The sequence below is a fragment of the Mytilus galloprovincialis genome, chromosome 13 (assembly GCF_965363235.1).
Source record: "Mytilus galloprovincialis chromosome 13, xbMytGall1.hap1.1, whole genome shotgun sequence".
NCBI lineage: Eukaryota > Metazoa > Mollusca > Bivalvia > Mytilida > Mytilidae > Mytilus > Mytilus galloprovincialis.
In genome coordinates, this window is record NC_134850.1 from 69581481 (window position 1) to 69606485 (window position 25005).

At 32.4% G+C, this 25005-nt stretch overlaps 2 protein-coding genes across 2 annotated transcripts in view; both read right to left on the reverse strand.

Annotated features, from left to right (window-relative positions):
* Nucleotides 1-1338: 1338 nt before the first annotated feature.
* LOC143056190 (uncharacterized) overlaps nucleotides 1339-25005 on the reverse strand; it is a 54801-nt gene continuing 31134 nt past the window's right edge. Inside the window, exons 28-40 of the mRNA XM_076229271.1 lie at nucleotides 18198-18872; nucleotides 17847-17960; nucleotides 17196-17366; nucleotides 16625-16795; nucleotides 15966-16136; nucleotides 14107-14277; nucleotides 13531-13701; nucleotides 12495-12665; nucleotides 12141-12311; nucleotides 11506-11676; nucleotides 3437-3613; nucleotides 2943-2957; nucleotides 1339-1576 (exon numbers count right to left, since the gene is read on the reverse strand). Coding sequence (XP_076085386.1) covers nucleotides 1485-1576; nucleotides 2943-2957; nucleotides 3437-3613; nucleotides 11506-11676; nucleotides 12141-12311; nucleotides 12495-12665; nucleotides 13531-13701; nucleotides 14107-14277; nucleotides 15966-16136; nucleotides 16625-16795; nucleotides 17196-17366; nucleotides 17847-17960; nucleotides 18198-18872 — 2441 coding nt within the window. The 3' untranslated portion in view covers nucleotides 1339-1484. The remainder of the gene's footprint in view (nucleotides 1577-2942; nucleotides 2958-3436; nucleotides 3614-11505; nucleotides 11677-12140; nucleotides 12312-12494; nucleotides 12666-13530; nucleotides 13702-14106; nucleotides 14278-15965; nucleotides 16137-16624; nucleotides 16796-17195; nucleotides 17367-17846; nucleotides 17961-18197; nucleotides 18873-25005) is intronic.
* On the reverse strand, nucleotides 7367-11064 carry LOC143057725 (mucin-like protein). The gene is made up of 4 exons (XM_076231098.1): nucleotides 10818-11064; nucleotides 8953-9123; nucleotides 8377-8547; nucleotides 7367-7504 (listed from the first exon to the last, which is right to left on the reverse strand). The coding sequence occupies exons 1-4, from the start codon at nucleotides 11008-11010 to the stop codon at nucleotides 7497-7499; spliced, it is 543 nt and encodes a 180-aa protein (XP_076087213.1). The 5' UTR covers nucleotides 11011-11064; the 3' UTR covers nucleotides 7367-7496.

The window sequence follows — 25005 nt, forward strand, 5'->3', positions numbered from 1 at the left end:
ACTTACAATTTATTGAAAATAAATAACTCAGCAGGTCTAATCGAAAGTATGAGATGGTACCAGATTCTTCCTGATTCATCTTTTTTCCCAACAAAAATCGGGAAACAATTCCCAATTTTTTTAACAATAAAAGTATAAATAATTTTTAAATAACTTGAAATGTCTGAAAATTGGTTTCATTTAACTTGAGGTATATTGTCTCAAGAAACCTTACCTCACTTTTATTTTAACAGGGCCGTAACTACATTGAGACAAATGCCTCATGTAGGAAATTTCAAAACCAAACGCTTGTCTCCATATCAAATTGTTTTCACGGCGAGTGCCTTGCAAGAAGCAAATTCTGTTTTCCCTCAGACATAGCCCTAATTTTTCAGGATCAATGTTTCTTATTTATTTGTCTTTTGTTCATTGATTGCCCTTCTGTATTCTGTTGCATTCTTTTTGTAATCTTGTAATTTTGTTATGAACTTGATCATGAGTTAAAAAAAAACAGCAGCCACAGACTTAACTATGTGAATTCCAATCATGCACATTGGTCTTTTGATGTTGTACCTAGAAAGTCTTCCACTGAATTTATACATTTTGCTTTGAGACCAAAATATAGGCAAAAAATTATTAAAACAGAACTTGCATTTTTAAATTATGAAAAGGTCTTGAAGGAACACCCAGAAAGCATGATTTTGCATCATTTGTTCTATAGCTTCTTGGGCCTTCACTGGCTCCAAAACCCTTCAAAAAAAAATTTGCCTCGCTCCGCTCGGCAAGATATCTTGGCCAATACTTTTAAAAGAAGCTACTTATTACAAAACTTTAATACTATGTATGTATACAATACATGTATATACAGTTAGGAATATAAAAGATTCATTGCTGCAGAGGATGATGATTAACTTTGATTAAATGGTACATAATGACTTGACTATACATGTATTATTTATAATAAACAAATCATTTAAAATTGGATGTTTTCGAATATCATAAATATATTTGTGAAAATGAATAATCAGTCCCTTGCCTTAATGAAAATGAAAAATCTTGCTTCAATAGTGCAGAAAATGATTAATATGTCCTCTTAGTTTACAAAAATAAATAACCGATCAAAAACAAATCCTCCTCAGATACCCAAAGTCTTATAGAGCTGCAGGTAACTATCCGTAAAAATGGTTAAACCTCATATCATGTACTAATTTTATCTATACAAGACCCTAACATGACAAAAAGTAAAACCAATTTGAAAAAAAAAAACACAAATACTCAAAACGGCAAGTACAATAAAAAAAAAACAAGATATGACAGCTACAGCGCAACAGAACTAATTTACAAAAAAAAAAAAATAAAAAATAAAAAAAAATATTATCAATTAAAGATAATTTTATATGAAAGTAAAAATGTGACCGTCATTAATTTTTTTCTTTGTCATAAATTAGTTGTACTACACAATATAACACAAACAACTGTCAGTTATGCAGGTGGCGCACTTATATCTATGAGAATCTTCTGAACACAGCTATTACTGCCGTTAGAATTCCCATAAGACTCAAGTTGAGGCGAATTTGCGTGACGCCACTTCCCATGTCTGAAATGAAATATAAGTACTTAACTGTATTGGGCCAGTAATGAGAACAAATGATTATTGGTTGAGAAGTCGTAAAATATTTGGAAAGTGTAATGAGTTGTATTGAGTTTTATTCATATTATGATTATTCAAAGACATAAGCAAATTCAGCGAATGATTTTTGGAACTTTGAAACAAAATTTTCAATGCTATTGAATTGACAAAATGACATTTATGTTAATTCATGATATTGAAACTGACCGAGTTGTCTTGATAATTTTTAACACTAGGCTTATGAGTTCGAATCCCACACGTGGCAAGTTCGTTCGACTACAATTTGAACTGACTTGAATTGTCAGTTTTCCTGCCGAGGATCGAAGGGTCTCTCCTTGCTCTCCAGTCTCGTCGTATAATAAAATGTGATCACAAAGAGCCAAGAAATGAAAGTGGCGGTAAAAACAACAATAATGTCAATCAATTATAATTTTAATGAATACGTGAAAATATTATTACTACAGATCTACCATTCAGTTCATGCGAAACAGTTGAAAAATGCTGCGCACTGAATTATTTTTATGTACCCGTGAAGCATTTCATTACTGTAAGTGGATATCGTTTTATTGGTTCTAAGGTGCGCTCTTTTTATATTTGCCTGTATTTCTGTGGTTGTTTTTCATATTTGTATTGTTTATGAATAAATCAGGTCGTTGTTTTTTTTTTGTTTTTTTTTTTTTATAAAAATGCAGTTTTTCAGAACATATTACAAATTTAACCCCAAAAAGTAAATGTACAAGTCAACAACCTAAGCACAGTAAGACCAACGAAAATTGATACGAAACTCATCCATCCCATTAACTCACAGGTCCACTACTGTACAACCCCGACACATCTTTAGGATGTTGTAAAAGTTTCATTCGAATTTTTAATACCATTTTTTTTATATTAACGGCCAGTTATATCATTTGTTGCTGTGTCACAGTCTTATAAAGTAAACATGAACAAAACACCAATCAATTTAGATAAGACTCAGGACTTGTCATTATCAAAACTGATTCAAACAGTTACTAGTAGTTAGTTGTCTGTTTCCACTAGTTGTGCGGTTGTAAGTTCTCCAGAAATAAATCAGATTTATACCCGCGAATAAAGCTGTGCATTATGGGTTCTTCTCATTATTTAAGGTCAAGCAATTGTTTATATATGTTTACATCACTTTATTTAAACTTTGGTGGATTATTGTCTCATTGTAGGTCGTGCCACGTCTCCTTTTTTATGTAGCAGTACAGTATTTGCCATTTCCGAACAGCTATTTTGGTACGTGGTAACCATTGAAACAGGTGGAAGGTTTATATAAATATGAGTATATCTTAAAAATTACAGTAATACGTACCTTGTGAGATTTCGCCTAAAATGTATAAATACAGTCATGAAATTGTTTTAAAACAGATTTATGATGAACAATTTGGGTCTTGTTTTTTTTTCTCCTTCTATAATGAGCAATATATAATTTCAAGAACAGTAAAAAAGGAAAAGAAAAGAATAATACCAAAGGAACAATTAAAGTCATAAGTCAAAAACGACCAAGAGACAACAGCATACAAAAAGTGAAGACTTAGCGATACGATTACAACCAAAAACTGATAGTGATCTCAGGTGATCCAGAAGCATAAAACATAATGATTTAACGCCTTTACTTAGACTTTTAAGAACAGTTAAATACTATCCTCTTTCTACATCCTGTGTTGTCATTATTACAATATTTAAGTACCAATAGAACTAGACGTTATCCATTCTTAACAAAACAGAATTATGTACCATGAAGTCTACATACAGGAAGTGAAATGACAAAAAATGAAATGTTCTTCTTATCTTATTTGTCTTTACCTTTAGTTTGACATCCTACTGCTTCACACGATGATGTATCTGTTTCATTCCCAATGCAATACCTTCCACCATTTGTCGGTACAGGGTTTGTACAATTTCTCTCCCTCGACAATATCTCTCCGTCACAACTGTCTGGACAATCAGTCCAAGATGACCATGATGACCATTCTCCATACACTAAAATAAATGACCAGACAGTATTACATGGATAATTGGATTGAAGAGACTCAGTAATGTAGTCCGAATAAAATAAATATGTCAACGCGAAAATCTACATGCTCCCCTCATCATTACGTCAAATTGGTGTCCTGTGGACATTATGGAAAAATCAAAGAGATATTCATCAGTGGATTCTAGTTTAATTGACACTCATACTAAAATTCCTAGTTTTCATATCATATCATTTGTAAGAATACTATACGGATAGATATACCTGGACATTTTGCTGCGTGACATGACATGAAATCTGTATCATTTTCCATACATTCGTGTCCATTGTTTTCTGGAATAGGGTTTGAGCACACTCGTGTTCTGTTTAGATGTTCATCTGCGCAGGTTTCTGGACACTCTGTCCAACGTGTCCAATTTGTCCAGTTTCCATCAACTGTCAAAATATGTAGAAAATAATCGTACCATGCAGACATACGTTAATTCTAACATACAGTGTTTTGTCCATTTGAATTAATTACCGGTTTGGGTAAACATCTCCATCATCGATAGATTGATGCATTAAAGGGGGACATCTTTACATGGAACGTAGACATTGATCATCACGATCAACATTGTAATTCCATTATTTTTTTAACCTTAATATTGTCCTTACAAAAAATTACGTAAGAAATAATTCAAGGAAGCCATAGATTTGTTTGAAATTTACACATGGCCCGTGATATTCGATTTTTATCCTTAGTATTAGTAACATTCATTATTATATGTATCTCTGAGTCTGCGCTAAGTATAGATATATAGAGATGTTTACAAAGCAAAAGAAGCACATCACAGTGGGCAAACTGGTGACAAAATATTACCTCCCCTGTAAACAGTGCGCTCTTCTGACTAGAGGTAATCGGTATAAAAAAAACGGATGATGCTGTAATTGTTTAGCTTGTTTAAAATGAGCTAGCATAAACGAACTAAGACGTGTCAACATAATGTGAATATGATAACGAATCAGGTAAATTATTTCTTGTTAAGTTTATCACCTCATCGTATCATCATGTGATAGGTAAATGCGTGAATTTTCGATTTTCAGTGTCGTCAGGGATCAAACTTGTAATCATGCCATCCTTTCATTATTTTTTTTTAAATACGATCCAATGGTCGGAACACCTTGATTTTCTCCCAATTTGTAAAGTTGATTATGTTGCATGATATATATTTTTATTGGGGAAAAAAATTGATATGCAGCAAAGATTGGCAGTTTTTAATTTGTGTTGCTATGTGAAATAATGGGAGGTAAATTCAAGTATAAGAAGGCGCGCTTTTTCAAGTAATAAACAATTTAATTCAGATGCATAGTATTTTGTCAAATGATAAAGAATATCATAGAAACTTACTAGAAATTCATCTAATTTATGAAATCTATACAACATGACATACTGAAATCTGAAAAGGGGTAAAACCACTATACCTTGAACAAAGTCAGTTAAAAAAAGGGGGGGTGGTGAAAATGCCACGAAATTTAGATTATATTTATCTGGGGTCTACAACCAAAGGATGATGGGACATGCAACTAACTACTTTTTCAATTTGATTGTAAAGTAAAATGGCTGGGTTTTTTTGGGGGGATTTTTTTTTAGCATCTCTGTTCAAACGTACGTTGGTCTAATATTTTCAGGTTCTCTTTGGATTGCCAAATAATATTATAATCACCTAATTGAATGTTCAAATTATTTTGCAGTGATGATCTGTATGGAAGGAAGACTGTCATAATATCTAACAGTTCCGGATGGCCCGTTAAACTAATTGCTCAACATCAATAACGATGTAAGATTCAAGTGTCTGATCCAGCACAAGTTTAGCCAGATTTTCCACACTATACAGTGTCTGGCATTGAAAGGATATCAAACGGATGTTTTATGGAATGATTCTCACGTACATATGACAATCATATGCATAGGAATGTGGAGCTAGACTCTTTCATGCAACAATTTAATTTCCAATATAAACTCAGAAAAGACAAGAGCATAGAAATGTACATCAATGACAAACATTCTTTGTGAATAAAATCCTTCCAAAACTTAAATGTATCATTAGTGTTGCATTGTTTATCAGTAGAGATAATTAGATTCCAGTCAGATTGCCCAACTGAAGGTTTTTGTTGGAAATGTTTTGTAAATCTTGGCTTTTTTGCAAGACAAGCTTGGCTGTGCAGGTTGCTCGGCCGCCCCTTTCAGTATGAGACAATATTTTGTTTATTACTAGTATATACTAAATCACTGACGAAAGACTGAAGCGGGCCCCCTTTTAAGCAGTTAATGCGAATCACCTTAGGTTTCAACCATTACATGCCAAACCGGGGGAGGGGGGAGGTTTTTTCATAATAATAATACATTGAGATTTAACATATACTTTCCTATTTGTAGTGTTTCTTTAAAAGTATTGCCAACAAAATTCCTCAAATTTGGGATCATATTGTTTAAGAAAAACACCTTACCCCCTGTACTTCATAAAAGTGCAAAGTCTTCTTCAATACACGTGCATGGTTAATTCGGATCACATATTTTCTATTCCGATATTATAAGAATTCGAAGGTTCATATCATTTACAATATCAATCAACGTTTTTCTGGGATTTTTTTTTACTACCAACGTTTAACCTCGAGGTTACATTGTAGTAAAAAAAAATCCAATAAAAACGTTGAATGTAAATGATATGAACCTTTAAAGTCTTATATTATAGGACTCATGTTTTTCAAATATAATGTGTTGATCAATTATGTTATGATGATTTTAATAAACTTCACATTAGGTTATTTGTCACGTATATTGATTACATTATATCGAGTTGTCCCAACGATACACTTGTCGGTGTGCTCGATCATACGACTTTACCGACATTCATATAGACAAAATGACCTAACTTTGAAAAATTCTTGTGACGAAACTACATTTCGGAACACGTTAAAAATTGGATACTAAGAAAGCTGCATTATTAAGGTTTGATATATATTTTTTTCAAAAAAAAAGAAAAATATGCAGTCAAATCTGGCAGTTTTTTACACACCCCTATGTTGAACAATAGATTGTTCAATTAACAGCATGTTTGGCAATTAAAAATTCATATATTAACAAATTTAGCTTTAGCATATACTTTATTTATAGTGGTTGTATAAAAGTTATATAATAGTTTTGTGTTTTAAGAGATATTCATCCCTATGCATATCGGTTTTTATGCGTAAATTGTCTCTCCTTTTTTTCTACCTTTTCTATCTCTTTCATAAGAAGAGTGATTTTTCTATTGTTCTAGTGTCACTGGAAATCCCACTGATCATATCGTAATTAATGATAAATAAAACCTTTGCATTTTGTATTATCGTACCTGGACATTTTGCCGTGTAGCATGACATTGTATCCGAATTGCTTCCTTCACAAGTTTTTCCGTTATTTTCTGGAGAAGGATTTGTGCAGGATCTAGTCCTGATAAGGTCATCATCATTACAATTTTCTGGACAATCACTCCAGACTGACCATTCGGTCCATCCACCATTCACTTTAATGTAAAAAAATATTTGATTTTTGAATTTGTAGTTTTATGGTTGGGATTAAATAAGTAGCTCACGATGACCCATTTAGGTCACACACATGTATCTTATTATTTATTATAATTTATTCAAGACTACTAGAGTAATAAATGAAAAGTAAGTGCATAGAAGAGTAAACAATTAACATTTTTGCAATTTACCTGGACATTTTGCAGTGTGACAAGACATGAACTCTGTATCATTTCCTTGACAATCTGTTCCCTCGTTTTCGGGAGCAGGATTTGAGCAGGATCTTGTTCGATTTAGATATTCATCATTACACGTTTTCGGACAGCTTGAAGTCCATGTTGACCATTGTCAATTCACTATCAGAAAAAAAATATCAACATGTTGACAGATAGATAGGGGCAACAGTAGTATACCGCTGATCAAAAGTCATACATCGGTTGAGAGAAAACAAATCCGGGTTACAAAAGCGATGGAAACACATCAACTATAAGAGGTACATAAATAATTATATATAAGAGCGTACGATGTCTCGTCTCACTTCCATTTAAACCGTTAAATAGCAATCAAAATGTCTAAACCAAACATGACAAAAAGTACAGTCATAGCTGAGCAAGGAATCAAAGCTTTCCATTTAAAAAGTTTACTTTCTTTTTCTATCGAGACTGCTCTTCCTTTACGGATGAAGCATAACTAGCAGAAAATATTTACCCACCAACTACACTACATTTGAATTAATAGATTTCTGTATTATTAAAAATTTATTAGCCCATGTTACTTTGAAGTTTCAAAGCATTAGTTTTATATCGGTATAAATGTTTTGTTTTTTTTTTTGTAATCAATATTCAATTGATTGTAATGTAATATGAACGTGAAATAAAATAAGGTTAAATGACATTTGAAAATACTTTCATATTGCGATCCCTCTGAATTTTATATCTTCGGGAATTCAGACTATCATTATTTGTCGCCTGTGATAATTGAACCATAGATTTTATTTCAGACATTTATATTCAAGTACTACTAGTATAATTGAGGACGATGACCTATAAAAAGCAAATGTATGAAAACATTTAACATATCAATGCTATTTCATATGAATATATAAGTTAGCTGCTTTCTGGTACTATCATACTATATCTCGTTTTATCACTATCATCATCATTATTTTTGTTGTTCTTATCAATTTTGCTTTTTATGATATCATTTTTCATTTCAATTAATATCTGACCTGGACATTTTGCCGTATAACACGACATCACGTCTGAGTTACTTCCTTCGCACTCTTTTCCATTGTTTTCAGGAGAAGGGTTGGTACAAGATCTACTCCTGATTAAATCCTCACCACTGCAGGTAAATGGACAGTCACTCCATGCGGACCATTCTACCCATTCGCCATTCACTATACAATAGTAAAAATATGCAATTCTTTACATTAATTGTTATTTGTCTAGTTTACTTAAATGAAAGTAGTTTTCTTTATTTCAGTAAGCTGTACATACAGTTTTTTTAAGATTGGAAATTGTTCCTCTTTAAAGTGTAGTTTCTGTTTGGAAACCAAACTGCATTTCTATATGTTTTACTAAGTTTCAAAATTTAAACCAAGAACTAGGAATACACTTTATAACATGAATAGAGAAACAAATTAATAGAATATTTTAGAATTTCAATATCGAATCAATTTCTTTGATGTCACTAAAATTAACACCTCTAAGCACTTGGAATGTTTTGGTTCTTTGAGCGTTCATGAAGACGATAAGTCATGAAAACCGCTTTAAACAATTAAGCAAAAAGTTTTGCTAGTTACCTGGACATTTTACTGTAAGACAAGTGATGAATTCTATATCAATTCCCTCGCAATCTTTTCCATTGTTATCAGGTTTTGGGTTTGTGCAGGATCTGGTCCGATTTAAAGTTTCATCATTGCATGTTTCCGGACAGCTTGACCATGATGTCCAACTTGTCAATCCTCCATTCACTGTCGTAAAAAGAAGAACCAATATGACCTTGTGAAATCATACGAGATCTATTCTCATTCAAATTTAACAAGTAATATGACAATCACAATTAATTGTATGTCCTATATTTTCTCCCATTTATTTGAATGTATTGTAGTCCTGTCATGTAATGTTGTTATTTTAATGTTATATTTAACATTGCCATTAAAGCAGAAGGTTTGGCATGCTACAAAAACAGGTTCAACCCACCATTTGTTCTTAAAATGTCCTGTACCAAGTCAGGTAAATGGCCATTGTTACATCAAGTTTGTTTCTGTGTGTGTTACATTTTAATGTTGTGTTTCTGTTGTGTCATTGTTCTCCTCTTATATTTGATGCGTTTGCCTAAGTTTTAGTTTGTAACCCGGATTTGTTTTTTTTCTCAATCGATTTATGAATTTCGAACAGCGGTATACTACGTACTGTTGCCTTTATTTATATGTATGTCTATTTCAGCTTTTATTATCTTCTGTTAACTTTCTAAGTTGTGATTCAGGAGTGTTCTCACTTGACGGATGAAGAAGACATATCAGCGATGCCTTACCTATCAACGTCTTTTCTCGAATTTGCCATTTTTCTCATTAAAAATATGTAACCATATTTGTTAAATATTGAGTAAAACCCTCTCGTGTGTATATAAAGTGTCATTAATAAATTGCTTGAAAATATAAAATACATGTATGTTGGTTTTTTTTTTTTTTTTTTTTGCTAATGATCCAAATATCTTCCAGAGATGAAATTGAATAGATTTTAAAAATCATCAACGATAACGGGCTTATAATTGTGGGCGCCAGACGCGCGTTTCAGCTTTATTATATTCATCAGTGACGCTTACATCAACTTCGAAGTTGTAAAGCAACATCTATGTAAAGATTTCGAAGAGTAATACTAACTAGTAATACGACATTATATACCTACCGAAAAAACCTAAACAGTTGATATAACCAAAAAAACAACATATCAATGATATTTCATGTCAACACAAAATTGCTGACTACTGCAAATAACACTATGCGTTACTGTATGGCCTTCGATGACAAGCAACATTCATCCTATCTTAAAGTTATAAACGCACCCAACGGTATCATATCTTGCTCCTAATGTTTCAATTCGTTTCCAAATATAGATTAAATTTAACAATGACATAGTATCACTTTGTCTTTTTAAGTGTTTGTTGTTTCATTTTCGCGTTTTACTGCACTGATTAAGGAACCATGTACCAAATAAGGTCGCAATAGCAGGTTCATTCGCCGACCACTTGAAGATTTTCTTTTTTCTAATTTTATACTTTATATCGTTATCATATGCTTTATCATTAGTTGATTTGTATTGTGTTTATTGCGTCAGTCAAAATAAAATTGAGAATGGAAATAGGAAATGTGTCAAAGAGACAACAACCCGAACATAAAGCAGACAACAGCCGAAAACCACAAATTGTCTTAAATGTAGCAAAAAACTCTCGCACTCGGAGGTGTCCTACAGCTAGCCCCAAAACAAATATGTATACTAGTTCAGTGATAATGGACGTCATACTAAACTCCCAATTATACAACAGAAACTAAAATTAAAAATCATACAAGACTAACAAAGACAAGGGGCTCCTGACTTGGGACAGGCGCATAAATTCGGCGGGGTTTATATTTGCTTATATATTAATTAAGTTCTTATGAATAACCTGGACATTTTGCCTGATAACACGACATTACTTCTGTCTTGCTTCCTTCACACTCTTTTCCATTGTTTTCAGGAGAAGGGTTGGTACAAAATCTACTCCTAACTAGATCCTCGCCACTACAAGTAACTGGACAGTCACTCCATGCGGACCATTCTGTCCATCCGCCATCAACTATAGCAAATAAACTCATCATAATTACGAGACCTAAAATTTTTCACTTACGACAGACGCGCGTTTCGTCTACACAAGACTCATCAGTGACGCTCGAATAAAAAATGTTAAAAACATTGTACCATTAATTATATTTGCATTTGATCTTACAAGTTTGTTTTTTTATTGATTTTCATTAATTGGCGTTGTCAGTTTATTTTTACTTATATGAGTGAATTTGAATGATCTTTTGGTATCTTCTACCTGTCGTAGCCAGAATGTACACTGCTGACTTATCCCGCCAAAATATACACTGCTGACTTATCCCGCCAAAATATTTACATTTTATTAACAGTTATCCAATGTCCATACCTTTTATATTTAAAATTTCTAATAATTTGCAATGAGGTCTCCTTGAATTCTCATTAAAGAATCAAAGAGATATTCATCAGTGGATTCTTGTTTAATTGACACTCATACTAAAATTCCTAGTTTTCATATCATATAATTTGTAAGAATACTATACAGATAAATTTACCTGGACATTTTGCTGCGTGACATGACATGAAATCTGTATCATTTCCCATACATTCGTTGCCATTGTTTTCTGGAATAGGGTTTGAGCACACTCGTGTTCTCTTTAGATGTTCATCTGCGCAGATTTCTGGACACTCAGTCCAAGGTGTCCAATTTGTCCAGTTTCCATCAACTGTCAAAATATGTAAAAAAAATAATCGTACCATGCAGACATACGTTAATTCTAATATACAGTGTTTTGTCCATTTAAATTAATTACCGATTTGGGTAAACATCTCCATCATCGATAGATTGATGCATTAAAGGGGGACATTTTTACATGGAAAGTAGACATTGATCATCACGATCAACATTGTAATTCCATTATTTTTTAACCTTAATATTGTCCTTACAAATAATTACGTAAGAAATATTTCATGGAAGCCATAGATTTGTTGGAAATTTACACATGACCTGGCCCATGATATTCGATTTTTATCCAAAGCATTAGTAACATCCATTATTATATGTATCTCTGAGTCTGCGCTAAGTATAGATATATAGAGAATTTTATCACGGTGATGTTTACAAAGCAAAAGAAGCACATCATATCATAATTGATGATAAATAAAACCTTTGCATTATGTAATATCGTACCTGGACATTTTGCCGTGTAGCATGACATTGTATCCGAATTGCCTCCTTCACAAGTTTTTCCGTTATTTTCTGGAGAAGGATTTGTGCAGGATCTAGTCCTGATAAGGTCCTCATCATTACAATTTTCTGGACAATCACTCCAGACTGACCATTCGGTCCATCCACCATTCACTTAAATGTTAAAAACTATTTGATTTTTGAATTTGTAGTTTTATGGTTGGTTTTAAATAAGTAGCTCATGATGACCCATTTAGGTCACACACATGTATCTTTGCAATTTATTCAAGACTACTTGAGTAATAAATGAAAAGTAAGTGCATAGAAGAGTAAACAATTAATATTTTTGCAATTTACCTGGACATTTTCCAGTGTGACAAGACATGAACTCTGTATCATTTCCTTGACAATCTGTTCCCTCGTTTTCGGGAGCCGGATTTGAGCAGGATCTTGTTCGATTTAGATATTCATCATTACACGTTTTCGGACAGCTTGTCCATGAAGTCCAAGTTGACCATAGTCCATTCACTATCAGAAAAAAGATATCAACATGTTGACAGATAGATAGGGCAACAGTAGTATACCGCTGATCAAAAGTCCTACATCGGTTGAGAGAAAACAAATCCGGGTTACAAAAGCAAGGGAAACACATCAACTATAAAAGGTACACAAATAAGAGCGTATGATGTCTCGTCTCACTTCCATTTAACCCGTTAAATAGCAATTCAAATTTCTAAACCACACGTGACAAAAAGTACAGACACAGCTGAGCAAGGAATCAAAGGTTTGCATTTAAACAGTTTACTTTCTTTTTCTATAGAGACTATTCTTCCTTTACGGATGAAGCATAGCTAGCAGAAAATATTTACCCACCAACAACATTATATTTGAATTAATAGATTTCTGTATTATTAATAATTTATTAGCCTTTGTTACTTTGAAATTTCAAAGCATTAGTTTTATATCGGTATAAATGTTTTTTTTTTTTGTAATCAATATTCAATTGATTGTAATATAATATGAACGTGAAATAAAATAAGGTTAAATGACATTTGAAAATGCTTTCATATTGCAGTTGCAATGAAAACCCTCTGATTTTGATATCTTCGGGAATTCAGACTATCATTATTTGTCGCCTGTGATAATTGAACCATAGATTTTATTTCAGACATTTATATTCAAGTACTACTAGTATAATTGAGGATAATGACCTATAAAAAGCAAATGTATGAAAACATTCAACATGTCAATGCTATTTCATATGAATATATAAGTTAGCTGCTTTCTGGTACTATCATACTTTATCTCATTTCATCACTATCGTCATTATTTTTGTTGTTGTCATCAATTTTGCTTTTTATGATAACAGTTTTCTTTTCAATTAATGTCTGACCTGGGCATTTTGCCGTATAACACAACATCACGTCTGAGTTACTTCCTTCACACTCTTTTCCATTGTTTTCAGGAGAAGGGTTGGTACAAGATCTACTCCTAATTAAATCCTCACCACTGCAGGTAAATGGACAGTCACTCCATGCGGACCATTCTACCCATTCGCCATTCACTATACAATAGTAATAATATGGAATTCTTTACATTAATTGTTATTTGTCTAGCTTACTTAAATGAACGTAGTTTCTTTCAGTAAGCTGAACATACAGTTTTTTAGACTGGAAATTGTTCCTCTTTAAAGTGTGGTTGCTGTTTGGAAACCAAGCTGCATTTCTATATGTTTTACTAAGTTTCAATATTTAATCAAAGAACTAAGAATACACTTAATAACATGAATAGAGAAACAAATTAATAGAATAATTTAGAATTTCAATATCGAATCAATTTCTTTGATATCACTAAAATTAACACCTCTAAGCACTTCGAATGTTTTGGTTCTTTGAGCGTTCATGAAGACGATAAGTCATGAAAACCGTTTTAAACAATTAAGCAATGTTTAAAAAGTTTTGGTAGTTACCTGGACATTTTGCTGTAAGACAAGTGATGAATTCTATACCAATTCCCTCGCAATCTTTTCCATTGTTATCAGGTTCTGGGTTTGTGCAGGATCTGGTCCGATTTAGAGTTTCATCATTGCATGTTTCCGGACAGCTTGACCATGATGTCCAACTTGTGAATCCTCCATTCACTGTCGTAAAAAGAAGAACCAATATGACTTTGTGAAATCATACGAGATCTATTCTCATTCAATTTAACAAGTAATATGGCAATCACAATTAAGTGTATGTCCTATATTTTCTCCCATTTATTAGTATTGAAGTCCTGTCATGTAGTGTTGTCATTTTAATGTTAAATTTAACATTGCCATTGAAGCGGGAGGTTTGGCATGCTAAAAAACCAGGTTCAACCCACCATTTGTTCTTAAAATGTCCTGTACCAAGTCAGGAAAATGGCCATTGTTACCTTATGTATAGTTCGTTTCTGTGTGTGTTACATTTAAATGTTGTGTTTCTGTTGTGTCATAGTTCTCCTCTTATATTTGATGCGTTTCCCTAAGTTTTAGTTTGTAACCCGGATTTTTTTTTCTCAATCGATTTATGAATTTCGAACAGCGGTATACTACGTACTGTTGCCTTTATTTATATGTATGTCTATTTCAGCTTTTATTATCTTCTTTTAACTTTCCAAGTTGCGATTCAGGAGTGTTCTCACTTGACGGATGAAGAAGACATATCAGCGATGTGTTGTCTATCAACGTCTTTTCTCGAATTTGCCATTTTTCTCATTAAAAAATATGTAACCATATTTGTTAGATATTGAGTAAAACCCTCTCGTTTGTATATAAAGTGTCATTAATAAATTGCTTGAAAATGTAAAATACATGTATGTGGGGTTTTGTTTTTGCTAATGATCCAAATATCTTCCAGAGATGAAATTTAATAGATTTAAAAAATCATCAACGATAACGGGCTTATAATTGTGGGCGCCAGACGCGCGTTTTAGCTTTATTAGATTCATCAGTGACGCTTACATCAACTTCGAAGTTTTAAAGCAACATCTATGTAAATATTTCGAAGAGTAATACTAACTAGTAATACGACCTTCTATACCTACCGAAAAAACCTAAACAGTTGATTTACCCAAAAAAAAACCATATCAATGATATTTCATGTCAACACAAAATTGCTGACTACTGCGCTTATGCAAATAACACTATGCGTTACTGTATGGCCTTCGATGACAAGCAACATTCATTCTATCTTAAAGTTATGAACGCACCCAACGGTATCATATCTTGCTTCTAATGTTTCAATTCGTTCTAAATATAGATTAAATTTAACAATGACATAGTATTACTTTGTCTTTTTAAGTGTTTGTTGTTTCATTTTCGCGTTTTACTGCACTGATTAAGGAACCATGTACCAAATAAGGTCGCAATAACAGGTTTATTGGCCGACCACTTGAAGATTTTATTTTTTTTTTCTAATTTTACACTTCATATCGTTATCATATGCTTTATCATTAGTTGATTTGTATTGTGTTTATTGCGTCAACTAAAATAAAATTGAGAATGGAAATGGGGAATGTGACAAAGAGACAACAACCCGAACATAGATTAGACAACAGCCGAAGACCACAAATGGGTCTTAAATGTAGCAAGAAACTCTGGCACTCGGAGGTGTCCTTCAGCTAGCCCCTAAATAAATATGTATACTAGTTCAGTGATAATGGACGTCATACTGAACTCCGAATTATACAACAGAAACTAAAATTAAAAATCATACAAGACTAACAAAGACCAGGGGCTCCTGACAGGCGCATAAATTCGGCGGGGTTTATATTTGCTTATATATTAATTAAGTTCTTATGAATAACCTGGACATTTTGCCTGATAACACGACATCACTTCTGTCTGGCTTCCTTCACACTCTTTTCCATTGTTTTCAGGAGAAGGGTTGGTACAAGATCTACTCCTAACTAGATCCTCGCCAATACAGGTGACTGGACAGTCACTCCATGCGGACCATTCTGTCCATCCGCCATCAACTATAGCAAATAAACTCATCATAATTACCAGACCTAAAATTTTTCACTTACGACAGACGCGCGTTTCGTCTACACAAGACTTATCAGTGACGCTCGAATAAAAAAAATGTTAAAAATATTGTAACAGTAATTATATTTGCATTTGATATAACAAGTTTGTTTTTTTATTGATTTTAATTAATTGGCGTTGTCAGTTTATTTTTACTTATATGTGTGAATTTGAATGATCTTTTGGTATCTTCTACCTCTCGTAGCGAGAGTGTGCAATGTGTCCCGCCAAAATATTTACATTCTATGATCAGTTATCCAATGTCCATACCTTTAATATTTAAAATTTCTAATAATTTGCAATGAGGTCTCCTTGAACTCTCATTATATGATTCATATACTTCAACATTCTTTCAACGAATTCATCTAATAACTCTGAAAAAACATAAGTTTTATCTATTTAACCAAATACAATTGATTTAATATCATATTAAATGCACCTGGACATCCCTGTATATTGCAGGACTGTGACTTAGAATCTTCACCAATACAATCAAGTCCTCCGTGCTCAGGTTCAGGATTATTACAGTGACGGGATGAGTACCGGATACCACCCCCACATGAGACTGAACAGGTACCAAATGCACCCCAATCGCTCCATACACCATTAACTTAAAAACAACGATATCACAAGTAGAGTCTCAATGTGTTTTTATATCTTAACAATAATGGAAGTAAGTACAGCTTATAGTATATATACTTTGTTTGACAAATTAATTTTGCATGCACCATATTCCACAAACACACACGAAATAAAAATGTTAACGACATTAAAATTCATTAAATCACTCTAATACATAGCACAAAATATAAAATCATAATGAAGAGTATGCCATACATAAAACTATTCAAAAATATTACCCTATTTTTTCAGCTAATATCAAGTATTTACGAAGATGGTTTACTTCTTTTATAAGGCAAAAAATTTGAAATAAATGCCCAAAATACATTATACTTATAAAGGTGTAGAATTTACTAACACATAAAATGTTCATAGAAAATTATTTATACCTGGACATGGATCAGTATTGCATGACCTTGATTGTGATGATAGTCCACTACATGTTACACCAGTTCCAACAGGTTGTGGATTAGTACAAGTACGTCCACTGGATTGTGTTCCTCCTCCACATTCAACAGAACAGATTTCCCAACTAGACCAGTCGGTCCAACTACCGTTCACTGTAAAGGACAAAAACCTCAAATAAATAACATCGAAAGAAACTTATTCGAATAAGAAAGTTTTGTACTATTTCTACATCGAGTGTTTGTATGATTAGAATTGATGTCTGAATATTGCCAGAAGAATCTTCAACTTCTCTAGGGGGAAAAAAAAGAAAAAATCGGAACATTGTATAAATCTTGTAAGAGCATATAAATATCAGATACTCATGTTTTTAATGTCATTTACTTCATCTTAATACAGGTTAAGATGTAAAGTAATCATCACCATATGTATATGTTATCTAGATTGGATTTTGTGACCATCATTATTGTTCCTATTTCTAATCGCCTTAAAAACATCATGGTCGTGTAATGGTCTCTTGAATCCTTATTTTTCTTATTTTTTTCACTAATTTATCACCAAGGTCTTTTTATTTTTAATCTTCTTTTTTATATCTTACTATTATAACTGATGAAAGTTCAAAAATAATTTCTTACGATTTTCACATCTGTCTCCGAAGTAATTCCCTGTACAGCTGCACTTGCCAGATGACCCGGACGCAACACAACTTCCACCATTTTGACAAATTACACCGTCACATGGTTGTATGCCTGAACAAAAAACAATAAGTTATGGAACTGAACTCATATGAATAAAAGTCGCTGTTCGCAACTCAAGTAATGGCAAACTATATTTTCATAATATTAAATTGCTTATTAGAGGGGGATCAGAACATTTTATATAATCACGAAATATAATGATTCAATTATTTTTTTACTTAATTACTTAGTTATCTATGCTAAAATATCTATGTTTGAGAACCTTTTATTATTAATTTATATGCATACTAAAAGGTAATCCAAGTGCCGCTCTGCTGTTTGACAAATAATGGGAGGTCATGAAACCACCACATCCACCCATGTGCATTTCCCAGTCAAAGTAGAAATCGGTATCCATGTGGTTGTTCGTTGACAATACTGTTGACGAATCGATCCATCCCGTCATGAAACTATTGGAATCCCCTAATCTTCCAGGTGATGCGTTGTTTGGATTATAATAAAATGTGATATAACTGTTCGGATTGGCATCACAATTTGAAAACGTAAAGTCCTTTCCAGCTGCGCGAAACCCTTGTGTGCCATAGTTTCTAACTAAACTCTCAGGTAAGAAACCAAGAAATAAGTACGGTTTCAAAGCTGCGTTTCGACTGTCTGGTCCTTGATACGAAGTATGGGCATTGTAACCAAAATATAAAGTGGACGAGCTTTTGAATGAAGACAAATTTTCAACGATAACCTCTCGTTGTTCTCCATTGCTACGTCTGAGGCGGATTTTGGCAAAATCTCTTGTTGTGAACAACAAACTCATATCTACAGCTGAATTGTGGGATGCCTTAGAGATGTACGTGTAACCATAGTTACTTTCGAATGAACAATACACGTTGATTGCGTTTCCATTGTGATGAATGACGTAATTTCCATTTGAGTTCCGGTTGTCGGCCAAGTATATGTCTTTGCAAGAATCTATTCGAAAAAAAAATAAAAAAAATTTAATTATTATCATTTACGTTTAATAACATATTTTAATTGTGAAAGTATTAAAACTTGTTTTTTAACATGATGTAACTAGTATATTTAAATTGCCAACTCAAATAGTTTTATTGTAAGTATATGACATTATTTTTCAAAGACACACAATATTTTTTTTTTTTTATCTATGAAACTATGATAATTTGTCATTGATAGTATTTATTTTTTTGGCATTTGTACAAATTTAATTATCCATGCAATTATAATGAATGTATTTTATGATTACTACTCAGTCATATTAACTGTAATCTTATGATATTATTCAAAAGATACCTTCGATACACATTATGTTAATTGGAGCCACGCAAGTGGCAGGTGCATTCGACTCCAACCTAAATTGATTATATGATGACTAGGATCGATGTGTCTCTCCAGGCATTCTGAACTCCCCCATCTAACCACCACAAAAAACAATTGTGATGAAAGTGGCATTCAACACAAAGAATCAATCAAACAATCATTTTATATTAAAGCATTGCGCCAGTTATTTGAATGTGGCTTTTAAATTGTTTTGTTTCTGTCTTATTGTATACGTTTATATATTAAAGCCACTGCTTTTCGAGGATTTTTTGTGCAGACTTAATTCAAGCACCATTTTATTGTGAACAGTGCTTTTACAAGATAATATTGATCATGCTGTCAACAAAGGGTTTGAATACCACTGATATTTTTATCAAATATCAATTTTTCCACCATGTGTTGTCTTTACTTACCGTAGGCACTTGTCCTGCAAGTTAAACAAACAACAGCCATACACAGGAACCACAACTGTGAATTCATTGCTTTACGTTAGTCACTATCTTCACGCCCTAGAATAGACATTAACCATAAAAAAAAATAAAGTTATTAGGTCATTGCAAATTTTACCCCTTGCCGCATTTATAATTGAGTTGTTGATTGGTACACTTCAAGTGAAAAATATCATATGCATGATAAGAACAATCATTGTTATCTCTTGATACATGTATCAGGGCTTGCTTTTCCGGAGTTCATTCAATTAATTCAGTGATTTTTTTTTTAAAGACTTCTATCTTTAAATGGATTTGTGACATTTGACCATTATTTAATAACTATTGTCTCTAATTAACAGAATATCCAAAATAAGCAACTTGTAAAGAAATGTTGACACGACTCTGTTTCAGTGCACTGTGTTTTCAATGCTTTATATTTTCTCATATTTAACCCGGTAATCCATTGAACATTCTTTTGATGAAAAAGTGATAGTTATTTGAAAACGGTTCAACAATCTATTTTACAATAAATATAAATTAATCACAGCCGAGCAAATGTCTAAGCAATAGTGTGCCACAATGATCTTGGTGAGATCGATTCTAAATTATTTATAATGTTTTTTTTCTTTCAAAATTACATTATTAAAAATAATTGATTCTCTTATATACATTGAATAGTTTAGGTCTATACTACAATCCCCTTCCCTTTCATGAATGTGACCTACTGGAATAGACTATTATCCGGATTTGTTATCACATAAGCAACACGACGGGTGCCACATGTGGAGCAGGATCTACTTACCCTTCCAGAGCACCTGAGATCACCCTAGTTTTTGGTGATATTCGTGTTGTTTATTCTTTAGTTTTCTATGTTGTGTCATGTGAACTATTGTTTGTCTGTTTGTCCTTTTCATTTTCAGCCATGGCGTTGTTTGTTTATTTTCGATTTATGAGTTTGACTGTCCCTTTGGTATCTTTCGTCCCTCTTTTAGGACAAATGTATGTTTATCGTTGACTGTCCAATCCATCTTCACACATGAACATATTCACCTTAACATAACACATGGTTTTTAAGTTAGAATTTTACCGTTTTATTATCTTAGCTATGTCATACTAGCCTAACAGAAAGTTTGACTTTGTTGGATATTTATCTCATCTGCAAACACGAAACCTATTCATATGTTTATATTAATAATGAATCGCCCTCTCAGAGTCATAGTCGCGTAATGGAAAAATGGATTTATTACATAAAATATAAATAAAAAAAAGCTCAATGTCTTTTAATCATTGTTATAAGTTTCAGGATATTATATTGACTATATTGAAAAATAAACATGCATTATGGAATTTGTTTTTCGATTTTTCAAAATTTTGAAATTCCAAAACAAAAACAATTTTTTAACTATATTTTCCTCACATTTGAACTGAGGAGTTAAAAAGGCATTATTTATATAAATGTCCATATAATAGTAAAAGGTGAGAAAAACAACTATTTATAAAAGCATATTAGAAATAGATGATATGTAAAATGAATAAATGAAATTAATGAACGTTTGAATTTGTAATGTCTTTAATGGAATACTTACGAGTTGGACTTCTTTCTTATGGACTAAATGAGAAATTTTGTTTTCCCTTTAATTAATGAAACAATATTTGAATGTCAATATAACCTTTTTTGTAAGCTGTAAACATTAATATATGAAAGGAATGTTGACTAAGAAAAAACCCACCAATGTACTTTTTATCTGATACCACTTAAAATTGCCTTTATCTTTCATTTATGGAAAGTTCTTTTTGTGCAATTAACCAAAAGTATTTAAAGAGATTGCAATTAAAGTCCTTAAGAATACTTGACCAACTTTTTCGCAATTAGAAAAGTAAACAAACAAAGCATGCCAATTATATATTTACTTTCTGATTATAATACAAAACAAAAGAACTTATCTAAACTTTATTATTCTTGAGGAACTGACCCACACATTTTTGAGTTATTTCAAATTAAAATTTAAAATTAAAATTAAAAAAACAGCTGGTATTTAAACAATTTGATACAATTGTTGAAAGTGACATCTACTTTGACATCTAAAGAAGAAAAAACCGAAAGTATTGTTAAACTTCATTTTAGTACTTTTCAATTATAAAGTTCACTCCTTATCTTTAAAATTTTAATTCTTTATTACTTCTATTTTCACACTACAATAGTCAAAATGTACCAAAATTGTACTAATATCATGACAGTTGATAATACTTGTTACACTAACCAAATAAATTTGAAACAAAACAAAATGTAAATGATTTTTTTCAAGGGTAAAAGCAATTAAAAATGTATATTCAAAAGTTTAAGTATTGAACTTTCAGACAACGCTCATAGTATAGTAACTGTATTTAATCAAGTTTTAGTAGTTTACTGTGAATAGTACAAAATCTTTTTTATTTTGTATGGCAAATCTTTTTGTAATTAGTACTGATCTGACCAATCAATCCCTTTGAATGGATTTGTATAGCTTTTTGTTATAATGTCTTACAGGTATAACACTGTTGCAGTTTATAGTAAGGGGGATGATCGTGCGAAAACATTTTAGCAACACGAAGGGTGCCGCATGTGGAGAAGGATCTGTTTACCCTTCCGGAGCACCTGAGATCACCCCTAGTTTTTTGGTGGGGTTCGTGTTGTTTATTCTTTAGTTTTCTATGTTGTGTCGTGTGTGCTGTTGTTTGTTTGTCTTTTTCATTTTTAGCCATGGCGTTGTCAGTTTGTTTTAGATTTATGAGTTTGACTGTCCCTTTGGGGTCTTTTTCATTTTAGCCATTGCGTTGTCAGTTTGTTTTAGATTTATGAGTTTGACTGTCCCTTTGGTATCTTTCGTCCCTCTTTTAAATCCCGCCAAATGCGTACTGATGTTGTTTATCATCTCAATAACGTGTTATTATGTTCGTTTATTTGTCTTTGTTCTATTATTTATATTACTTTCCCTGTTTGGTCTGTTTTCTGTGATATACATTTGACGTGGTTCGTCAATGTGTTTGTATTATTTTTCATTTTTGATGGTGTGTTTTGTACGTGTGACTTTTTGTCATTCTTTGTTACATATACTCAAAGGTACTAGGATTATAATTTAATACGCCAGACGCGCGTTTGGTCTACATAAGACTCATCAGTGACGCTCAGTTCAAAATAGTTATTAAGCCAAACAAGTACAAAGTTGAAGAGCATTGAGGACCCTAAATTCCAAAAAGGTTGTTCAAAATACAGCTAAGGTAATCTATTCCTGGGATAAGAAAATCCTATAACGTGACTCTGTACTTTTAACGATCCCACCATTATGTTATTGTTCTACTACATTTTTGAAATACTTTGAACGACAAAATTATTTGGAAGAGGGTCTTCCTAATTTTGCATGGAAGAAATGATAAAAAATGTATCTACAGTGCTTTTTTGTTTGATAGACATAAGTTGATAGGTATGAGTGCCATTGAGACAACTCTTCATCCAAGTCACAATTTAAAAAAAACACCATTAGAGCTCCAAAAATTTCAATACGGGGCCTTGGCTCATACCGAACAGCAAGCTATAAAGGATCCTTTTCCCAGTCAGTGCAACATTTATTCAATAGACCAGTATAGTTTTGATATTTTTAACAGCACCAATATACATATCTGTTCTCGTCTTATCTTCTGCTGCTCTTTGATATCAATCAACTGATACAGTCAACACTATGCACTAGATTGATAAATTGATGGTCGGTTGTTGAATGTCTAGTGGATTATGCACTCGATATACCTTCTCGTTTTTTTTATATAGATTAGACCGTTAGTTTTCCCGTTTGAATGGTTTTACACTTGTAATTTTTTGGGATTCGGTGTGAGCCTAGGCTCTGTTTTGAAGACCGTACCTTGACCTATACTAATTTACTTTTATAAATTTTGACTTAGAGAGTTGTCTCATTGGCACTCATACCAAATCTAAATTAATGTTTTTAGAGGATAGAAAAGTCGTCTATTCTGTATATTACCCGAGTGCGATATTTTCAAGCTATTGATTTTAACATTTGATAAAGGACTTTTTTTTTTTAATTTTCCTTGGGAGTTTTTTATTTTTGTTATAATACTTTCCCCAATATTTGCGACTTGAACGATGTATAATATTCAGGAGACGTTTACCCTGTCGATACATTCTGTAAAATTGATGATGTTCAAAAGTATTTAAAACAAAATTTGTTTACTGATTATTTTATTCAAAAGCTTAAGGATCGTAAATTGGTGCGACAACAATACCCGTGCTTGTGATTTGGGTTGAATTGATCGTTGAGGATATATAAATTCAAAGATATGTCTTTTCTTAGTAAGTTTTTGAATCATTTGCTCGTGTTGGCTAAGTGAAACACCATTTTTGATTAGAAACATTTTTTAATGTACCTCCATGTGGTATGTTTCATTGCACTAGTTCTGCTCTACGTTGTTAATGTCAATCCATTATTACGGCCTACTGAGAGTAGAACAGGATTGTCGTTAACATGTCAACCTTTTTGAAGACATGCATTTTAGGAAATCTAATATACAGAACGGACGACTTTTTTGTCCTCTAAAAAATATAATTTAGAAATATTTTTATTTCTCTCAGTTGGTTTAACTGATAGTTGTGAGATATAGCTAGGTTTGGAACCAGGTTTAATCCACCGTTTTCTACACAAGAAAATGTATGAACCAGGTCAGGAATATGACAGTTGTTATCCATTCGTTTGGTGTGGTTGATCTTTTGATTTTGCCATTTTATTAGGGACTTTCCTTTTTGAATTTTCCTCGGAGTTTAGTATTTTTTCGACTTTACATTAACTATAACTAAATTTTATAGACTTAAAAATTAACTGAATGTCTCACATGTTCACTTTGAGACGTAGAAGAGCTAAACAAGGCATACACGATGTTTTTGTCATAAGTGTGGAGTCATTATTTCCAACATCAGTGTGTCAGTCTTTTTAGAAAACTCCATTTCTATGGAATAAAAATATGAACTTGTGAATTTATTTGCACTTAATTTATATTTTTAATTGTAAGCTTATACAATAAATATGGTCGATGCCACTGCTGGTGGAGATTTATTTCCCCGAGGGTATCACCAGCCCAGTAGTCAGCACTTTTTGTGCTGACATGAATTATCATTGATATGGTTATATTTATAAATTAACTGTTTACCAAATTTAGAATTTTTGAAATACTAAGGGCTTTCTTCCTCAGGCATAGATTACCTTAGCTGGATTTGGCAAAACTTTTAGGAATTTTGGTCCTCAATGCTCTTCAACTTCGTACTTTATTTGTCGTTTTTAACTTTTTTGGAT